Source organism: Anneissia japonica, unplaced genomic scaffold (genome assembly GCF_011630105.1).
Source record: "Anneissia japonica isolate Jap-2015-1 unplaced genomic scaffold, ASM1163010v1 scaffold287973_len95947_cov151, whole genome shotgun sequence".
In the NCBI taxonomy this organism is placed as follows: Eukaryota; Metazoa; Echinodermata; class Crinoidea; order Comatulida; family Comatulidae; genus Anneissia; species Anneissia japonica.
Window position 1 is genome coordinate 10,570 of NW_022735645.1, and position 10,080 is coordinate 20,649.

At 31.4% G+C, this 10,080-nt stretch overlaps 2 protein-coding genes across 2 annotated transcripts in view; both read right to left on the reverse strand.

Annotated features, from left to right (window-relative positions):
- LOC117116649 (adipocyte enhancer-binding protein 1-like) overlaps window positions 1-502 on the reverse strand; it is a 6,936-nt gene extending 6,434 nt beyond the window's left edge. Inside the window, exon 1 of the mRNA XM_033260720.1 lies at window positions 402-502. Within this exon, the coding sequence (XP_033116611.1) occupies window positions 402-465 (64 nt within the window). The 5' untranslated portion in view covers window positions 466-502. The remainder of the gene's footprint in view (window positions 1-401) is intronic.
- A 5,076-nt stretch (window positions 503-5,578) lies between these two features.
- LOC117116650 (lactadherin-like) overlaps window positions 5,579-10,080 on the reverse strand; it is an 8,553-nt gene continuing 4,051 nt past the window's right edge. The window contains exons 2-4 of the mRNA XM_033260721.1: window positions 7,099-7,436; window positions 6,790-6,931; window positions 5,579-6,419 (exon numbers count right to left, since the gene is read on the reverse strand). Coding sequence (XP_033116612.1) covers window positions 6,199-6,419; window positions 6,790-6,931; window positions 7,099-7,436 — 701 coding nt within the window. The 3' untranslated portion in view covers window positions 5,579-6,198. The remainder of the gene's footprint in view (window positions 6,420-6,789; window positions 6,932-7,098; window positions 7,437-10,080) is intronic.

Genomic DNA, 10,080 nt, shown 5'->3' on the forward strand with positions numbered 1-10,080 from the left:
CTATACGACGACCACCACCACCATAATTAATACATAAATTAAAAGTTTATTATATAATTATTTTAATATTATTTATATATATATATATACCTACATAATTTATTTTTAATAATCAATTAATAATTGAATTTTTTTTAAATCCATCCCCTCTCATCACATACTTCTTAAAAACTGTAAACAAAAACAAAACAAAAAAAAAACAGCAAAAAACAAAAAATATTTTTTTTATCAATATTAATAACTATATATATATATATATATATATATACATATATATATAGATCTGCCACTACTGCACTACAATCACTATACGACGACCACCACCACCATAATTAATACATAAATTAAAAGTTTATTATATAATTATTGAGCTCTCAGATAATGTTTGTCAAAATACATACCCGACACAACAGAGCTGTTAATTAGCAATGAAATAACAAAAACCAAACTCAAAATTTCCAACATTGCAGGTTGATTTGTTTTAACAACTATAAATGTAGACTTCTACGTTTGATTCAAGTTGCCGACGAATAGCGATTGAAACCACTAATGGTTTTAAGTTAGATGATTGCACTAAATCACTATTAATATAGTCGCTAGATATAAGCACACAATGATGCAAGTCGCCTGGAACAACGGCAGTTTGATGATGGCAGATTTCGACTCTACTTGACGGAGCCCATCTCCTTGTGAAAGATTACCTCTCAACAAAATCAAATTAAAAATATTTAATTCAAAAATTACGAAATAATACCATGTGTGTGTTACAGTTTTTTCATTCCACTTGACCAAACAACTTCAATAACAATAATTTATGCGATATAATAATAATAATAATAATAATAATAATAATAATAAATAATAATAATAATAATAATAATAATAATAGAGATAGATAGATAGATAGATAGATAGATAGATAGATAGATAGATAGATAGATAGATAGATAGATAGATTTATATAGTGCAAATAAACGAGGCCTCTGTAAGCTTGACAATATTGAAGTAAAGGAAACAAAGAAAAAGCCGGAAAAAATAAGAAAACAAAACAATAAACACCAAGCTAGCACCCAAACCGAAGTATGGGTTACACCATCACCGCCAAACGGAGATCTGTGTTGATGTACTCCGGTTAGTATCGGTTAAGTCTTGATCTTTTCTGGGATCAGGTGCCGCCTAACCTGGAACAAACAACACTAGCTAGCAAGGTGAAACAGAGAAATAGAAAAAAAAAATCATTACCGGATTCACTTGTTTCATCATTGACGATTCAGGCTTCACCATCAACGATTCACTTGTTTTATCATCGACGATTCACTTGTTTTCTCATCTACGATTGACTTGTTGCATCATCGACTATTTACTTTTTTCATCATCGACGATTCAATTTTTATCATTGACGATTCATTTTTTTTTCTTTGTCGGTGGTTCACTTTTTATCATAGAGTGGCAAAGACAAGCCAAACCAGTCACTCGTCGCAAAAACCGATTTTGAGTTATTATACAGTGTTAGAGAGTAAAATAATAGCTATAAAATGGTAAAAAAAATCATTCAAATCGGACATTTCCTTATGAAGTTACAAGCGTTTAACCACACAGGTGGCTGTTTAAAGAACAATATATGAGAAATCAGCCTTCAAAGTTTATGATTTCAGGCATTTCTAATGCAGAAACTATCTTTAAATCCTTAAAAAGTGTTGTTTTAACATTGAAAATGGGGAAAATAGCGGCATAGGATGGTGTGTAGACATATAAAGTTTAGTTTAGTGCAATAAAATAGATTCTTAAAAATTTGACATTTTAGCATGTTTTGCGACGAGTGACTGGTTTGGCTTGTCTTTGCCACAGATTCATTTTTTACTTTATCGTCAACGATTTACTTTTTTCAACATCGACGATTTACTTTTTTCATCATCGACGGTTCACTGGTTATCGTCGAATTGTACGGCGTTCCATATCTGCCTGCTCATGCGCTTATCATCAGCAACAACACTTAATCAAGTGGACCAACATGGAACAAAAGCACCTTTTTTTTAAGTTAGTGTTACCAAATAGAGCAGTCAAGCATGAACATAATGAAAGTCATGCTTTTAATTTTTTTAACAGGATCGATTGTTATTATTGTAACTTAGCACACAATGACTAGATAAAATTTGAAACGCCTGAAGCTGCAGCATTGTAATATTTTAAACAATGACTTTAATTGGTTGCGCTGTAAATATCACGTTCGAGTGTTATTAGTAGATTCGATTAAATGTATAATTTAACATTATAATTAAATGATTAAGGAAAAAATATTCGCTACGATTCATCTCCCAGACGACTGCACAAACAAAAGAAATCGTAAAGCTATTCTATTCGGAGTCTTACCATTAAGGTCATTCTTAATTTCTGTTTATGCCAATTTTACTTTTACACTCAAATTTACAAAATACTGAACGAATGGTTGTCACGCTACAAAAGGAACACATGCGACAATTATCTTTTAAAATCAAGTTAATAAAGATACAAATTCTTATGTTTAAAGTTAATTAAATATAATTATATATATATATATATATATATATAATATAAAGGACATGATGTTCTGTAATTAAATACATTGTGTATGCGTCATACCTTTCTTTGATTATATATATATATATATATATATATACATATTTATATATATATATATATATAGAGAGAGAGAGGGGGGGGGAGAGTCTGCTAATGTAGAAAATACATATAATTTTGTTTTATCTCAGACATTAGTCTCAGTTACTAAGTGAAAACTCAATCAAGTGTGATGGTGGGGAACTATTGATGTTTTTGAAACCTAATACTGCACCTTAATTTTCTACCTTTAAAACACCTTGTCTAGTTGACATGACAACCATAACCCATGAGCATTCAAGGAGCTGGGGGTGTTCTCTTGTGAGTGATGAGGAGCCATACAATTTGGAGGAGCAGGTATTGGTCAGGTGGTGAAAACTGGGATTACAGTAATGCACCAATAGTTGTATTGATCCAACGGCCCCCGTCGCTTTTCTTGATGAGCCGTGCAGAATAGTTGCCGAACAAGAGTCAGTGCTTTCTTTCTCTATTGGTGGGATGGGTATGTTATTAAAAAAATGGTTCTGAAGGGTATAATCTCCAGCTTAAATAAAACCAGATCAATCTAGTGATTGGCTGTATTCGACTGGTCGTTCTTCGTTAAACCACGCCCACCTGCGCTGGACTAGTGGTAAAATCCTGCTTAACGAAGACGACCAGTCGAATAGAAAAATGGTAAATACTCGACAAAACAAAATGACTGCATAGTTACCGCGATACACGCTGAGTAATCAAGGCTGCTTCGGATTGTGGCAGTATAAGTTTTTCGTTAAAAAAATGTTTTCATCGAGTTTTTGATTTCTGTAATAGCCAACACTTATTTTTTTACTTCAATGTGGGTAAATATTACAATTTTTATTTTCCGAAATTTAATCTAAATTATATTACGCAAATGTAGTTGTTAAACTGAACAATCGACCATATTTTATTGGTCAGGTGCATAACTTAACGCTGATTAACGCATTCTGATTACGTTAATTTTCGTTGTCAACGCAGTCTTATTTTACGAACCAGTCGAATGAAAATAATACTCAACGAAAATGTGTACTCAACGTAATGAACCAGTCGAATAAGCCCATTGATTGACTGGATGAATATTCTAGATGATTAATACCGCAACATTGGCGACGTTTATCATCAAATACAACTCTAACGTAATTTTATTGTAAATAATGCAAACCATAATAAGATTCCGTAATATAATATAAGCAAAGAGTATAAATAGAACAAGAGAGCCAACAACGCTCATTGGGAGCGTAAAAAAACGATACGCTCTACGCAGCTAGTGTAGGACGCCAACTAACGCTTGTATATGTTTTATTACCCGGTACTGCACCGCGCACTGTAGGTTTGTCTGTTTATCTGTTCTCCACAAGATACTGTGCTTTTGTTTTCTGCTTACTGAGTTTATAGCGGGCGTACTTCTACCGCGCTGCGCAGCGCTGCACTGGGTACGCGCTGCGCAGCCCTGCACTGGGTAATAAAAAGAATATACAACCGTTAGTTGGCGTCCTACACAGGCATGACGTTTTTACGAACTGGACTTTGCTCTCTTGTTCTATTTATACTCTTTAATATAAGTGACAAAAAAATCTAGTGCTAGTCGAAAGCTAAACCATGAGCTATAATGGAATATATGATGTCAAATAAATGTTTTTCAAATAAACTCTTACATTTAAGCTGTTTTATGTGTGAAGTATTAGCTAATTCCTTTTGAACTTAATTTTAATGAACAGTTATTGTGAACTGTAATTTTTACATATTCCGCTCAGTTCATATCAATGCATATAAATATCTGTGTTACTATTTGAACAAACTTTAAAATAGGAGTCGGTAAAGTTATGGAAATTCATGATCAACTTTGTGAAAGATTGACTTCTGGGTTCAACATAATTAGGGTAACAAATTTAAGTTGTGTTTATTAATAATGCTAACTTTCACAGTAATTGTGTTTTGTTTAATTATTGTAACAAAAGTACGTATAATACGAGCAAGACTGTGGTGTCCAGTGACAGTTTAAAACCAAACCCTATTGACGTGATGAGTCTCTGGAGAATTCGCCAATCACCGGTCCAGATCCATATTAAATTACTGATTTTGGAAATTACTTAGTATCATATAATTAAAACTGTTTGTAGGTGCGAAAATAACAATTTCCAATTAGGATTGTGCCAGTGATAATTGAGCAAATATTTAAATGCAGTAAATATAGTATCCGAACTATTTCGGATAGTAGACTTATTCCGGTAATAACCACCTATATAAAATATTTGAACATGATTATTTCGACCTATATTTGGCCTATATTAAATTGTCTCCTGGTATCTCGAGAATCACTCAAATGTGTCTGTCAAAAACGGGTAAAAATGTCAATACCATTTATAATTCTAAACACCTGAATCATGTCACCTTTAAAACAGGAAATACCTTTGTTGCTCTTTCTTGACAGCAATTCAATGATTTTGTTAATCCTACATGTGAGGCGCGACGACGAATTCTAAAATAAGACAAACTAAAAAATTGTAGAATATTAAAAACATGTCCTTGTCATTATAGGTGACAGATTATTTTATAAGAACTACCATTGTATTAATTTATTACAAATTTGGAAATATTTATATGCTCTAAAAATTTTTAATCTCTTTTTCTATTCTTCCTTCTTCCTTTATTCTTTCACAATTTTGCGTTTATTCATATTTTTCATAATTTTATTCACTCATATAATCACTTGGCTAGACTTTGGCTATGACTATTGCTATATTATTTAAATATACAATTTTAATAGATAAGATTAATTTAACATGGACATAGTAATTCATATTTAAATACATTAAATTTAAATACAAATATGATAACGTTAACGAATAAATAACAATAATCAAATTGTATCACTACTACAGTAATAAGATTAATATTTTTCAATCTATAAAGCCGAAGTTAGTATTGACCTAGGCTACTACGGCTAACGACAGGTACGCTTTCTCCAATATAAAGGGTTTTTCTATGAATGGAATGACCTGTACGAAACATGAACTCCTGTAGACCAAAGCAGTACCGTTACGATTTTAATCATGCGGAAAATATCCTCAAGATCCATTAAAGTTTCCACAATGAACCTTTCCTAAGTATCATTCAAACTTAACAACTGACCAATTAAAGCCAGGCATACGAGCGTGCCTCACAAACACGCATGTTGTCTCCCGGAAACGCAAGTGTTTGCGTATGGTCTCCCTCTAATTAAAGACCACTTTTGGGACCGGGGTTTCCATGGTCTTTAGCAGCTTTGGTCTCCAATTAGAATTATAAACACGAATTTCTTTATTGGTTTCAATAAAAAAGAATAATAAACGAATTTGTATTTATATTACTAGTAACACAGAAATTTTCCATAATACAGGATAATCGGTTCTAAAGAATGATGCTTGTTAGAACGAAACACGAAGCACACACGATCTAAATTTATTATACATTTCCAGAGTCATTAAATTAATTTAGCGATTGACCTATAAGGACACTATTAATCATGCGCATGTCTCATAAACTCACGCAAGTCCAGACTGTTAAGACCTTAGCAACAGTATCCAAAGCCGGGAAAGCCCCATTTCAACAATACTGAAAGGCAACAAAATGTCCATTGTTACTGCAGGTATAAAAGTGGCATTCTCCATCGTATCTAAAGTACTTGCATTCTAGCGCCCTCATACACGCCACAGCACATCTAATGCAGCTTCTTGTTGTGTTTTCGGTCGTTATTAAACATTGTAGATTACGATGAAAAGACTTGTAATAAGTTGAGTTTCCGACCAACTTTGGGCATACTAGGCCTACACAAAAAAAAAATAAAAGTGGTACAGTAAATAAAATAAACTATACTAAAATAAACATTTAAGTATAATTAGTATTTAAATAATACTTTAGAAGTTTAAAATTTTTTTCGTAATCATAATCAAAATATTCAACACCATTTATTGTAATTTATGATCAAAATTTGACAAAACAGTTATCATTGTCATTATCATAATCACTGTCGTCGACACTATAATAACGTACTCAATTTTTATTACAATCATACAGTATATTGTTTTAATTCATCTGCTTAGCAGTATCCACAAATATTATGAAATATACAATTACCATCATCACGGTTCTACTAATTTTTAATTAAAATTTAATTGTTATATTGTTTTGATGTACCTGCTGAGCATCCAAGAACCTCAAATCTTAAACTAATCCAGTTATGCCAGCCAGTTGGATGAATACGGACGAATTGAGCAAAGACAGGGTCAGCAAATATGTTTGTCACGTAAGTGTCTCGATTCGAATTTCCAACAAAATTCTATAAATATCACATAATCATCAGGTCAACATTGAGTTCTAAACACATTATTCGAATACAACCGTACAGTAATTAGGGCCTAATGTCAATCAAAAAAAAATAAATTAAAAAAACAATTTAATAATTATAATTGAGTATATTGTAAATAAAATCATAATGACACTTACAGTTACTTGACAATCTGAATTCCTGATAGGTTGAAAAAAGTTACCATCGACACTGTAAAGTATCTCATAAGATGTCACCCATTGATTATACGTGTAGATGTATTCGTTGCGGCCTTGTGTAATTATTCCGCGTACCTCATGTAGCTTACCGAGGTCAACCTGGATCCACTGGTATTGGTCTTCGGATTTTGAAGACCATGCTCCTATCCCCCAATTATCTGCTTCGGTGTGTAGTCGTCCACGATGTGCCCCGTGCCTTAAAGCGAATTTACTGGATGCTGACAGTTGTTCAGCTGGAATAGTTCCATCTTCAATGCCAAGAGGATCGATACACAACTCTGAGATAGAATATTATTATAATAGCAGACAAATCTCCATAGAAATTCCTGTCCTTTTCCCCTATAAGCATTTTGCATAATTTTCGATATTTTTTTCTATAGTTAAATTTTATACAGAAAAATATAAACAACAAAAAAATAATATTATATTTTATTTTTTCTATTCTGTATATGATTCTTCACATGATATACAATGGAGTATTGAAAATTAAATTTAAAATTAATTATTAATTAATTAATCTAATTTTAATTTAATTTAAAATGCATTTAAATCTAAAAATTCAAAATGTATGTTATGTGTGTGTGTGTGCGTGTTTGTGTGGGTGTGTGTGTATATGCCTACATAATTTATTTTAATAATAATTATTGATTGAAGATTTTTAAAAAAAATCCATCCCCTCTCATCACATACTTCTTAAAAACTATAAACAATATACATTGTATTTAAATTGTTGCATCTTCTCTTTGTATACAACTGAACGAGTTAATATGAAGGGGTTTTTTTTATCAATATTATGAACTGTATATATACTTTATTATTATTGATGATAGTCAATTATTGCTTCATTTTAAAAATCCAATCCACACTGTTCACATACAAAAACTGAAGCTTATACATGAGAGCTCACAAGAGATTCTTTTGTTTAGAGATTTTATTACTGACAAATCACAATGTGATAAGGCTTTTCATTGATACTGGTATTCCTAAATATCGTATCCTATCCTGTTCTTTTTTTCATTTTTAAGAAAATGAATTTAATACGTTTTTAGCGTTAAAAATATTTAATTTACCAATGATTTAAAATAAAAAATAAATAAATAAATAAATACAGTACATAAGTAACTATGCATCATTGGGTAGAGATGTCACTCAACTAAGGTCAAGACCAGCATAACCCACCCTAAACAAACTATGCTTTACAATGGACACAAATAAATGAAGTGGTTTTAAGTAAACTTTTTTTACAATTTCTTGGACGAAAAATAGTTTAAAAGGAATACTACTACCACCGCTACTACCACCACCAACAAAAAACCAAAACCACCACCACTGCCAATACCACTACCACTACTACTACTACTACTGCTGCTGCTGCTGCTGCTGCTGCTGCTGACACTACTACTTAGGCCTACTACTACCACCACTATATTGGCGGATCTAGGATTTAGCAATGGAGAGTGGATAATGCAAGGCTTGAATGTTTTCTTTTTGTTATTTTTTTTTTTTTTTGCGGTAACCGAGCGTGTATGGCCAGGCACCCTGTCCACCCCTCTAGATCTGCCATTGCACTACAACTACTATACTACGACCACCTCCACCACCATAATTATTATATAAATTAAAAGTTTATTATATAATTATTGAGCTCTCAGATAATGTTTATGAAAATGATACATACCCGACACAACAGAGCTGTTAATTAGCAATGAAATAACAAAAAACAAACTCAAAATTTCCAACATTTCAGGTTTTTTGGTTTTAACAACTATAAATTTAGACTTCTGCGTTTGATTCAAGTTGCTGGCGAATAGGATTGAAACCACTAATGGTTTTAAATTATATTATTGTGCTGAATCAATATTAATATTGTCGCCAGATATAAGCACACAATGATGCAAAATCGTAATATTTAACTGCCTTGAGCAACGGCAGTTTAATGGTTGATAATTGGTTGCGCTGTAAAAATCACGTTCGAGTGTTATTAATAGATTCGATTAAATGTATAATTTATCATTATAATTATTTGATTAAGTAAAAAATATTCGTTACGATTCATCTCCCAGACGACTGCATTAACAAAAGAAATATATCGTAACGCTATCCTATTTTGAGTCTTACCATTAAGGTCATTCTTAATTTCTGTTTTTACACTATTTTACTTCTACACTAACTCAAATTTACTACAAACCACAAAAGCAACACATGTGACAATTATCTATTAAAATTAAGTTAATATAGATACAAATCTTATGTTTAAAGTTAATTAAATATAATTATATAATATATAATATATGATTAATGAAATTTAAATACAGTGTTCGAATAAAGGACATGTTGGTACATCACGATGAAGGTTGTTCTGTAAATAAATTGTGTATGCGTCATACCTTTCTTTGATTATATAAATATATATATATATATATATATATATACTTTATATATATATAGTATATATATATATATATACTTCATATATATATAAAGTAAAGACAATAAGATTGACTTGGTAGACTTGAAACACTAAATTTATTATTCACTTTAATATTTCGGCCTGTCCTCAGGCCTTCTTCAGCATGACTGACAAACATTATGTAAGTTGGCTTTTACAAAAATATCGATATAATATAAAGAATAAATTTATTGGTCTAAAATTTTAACAAAGTATAATGCATATGGTGATAGGCTAAAAAATACTAGGAGGCGGAGTAAATAACGAATAAACTAATTTGGAGGTATAATAGTAATGAAGCGTGTATGGGAATGTTTATCCCAGTCAACAATTTCAAGGAATGAGATAAACCAAAATTGACAATAAAGGAGCCGCTCTGATAACGATGAAGCTAAACCTAAGTAAAGTATACACAGTACTAAAGTAATGATTAAGAAGAGTTTAAAACAGAGGCAAAAATACGAAAATGCAAA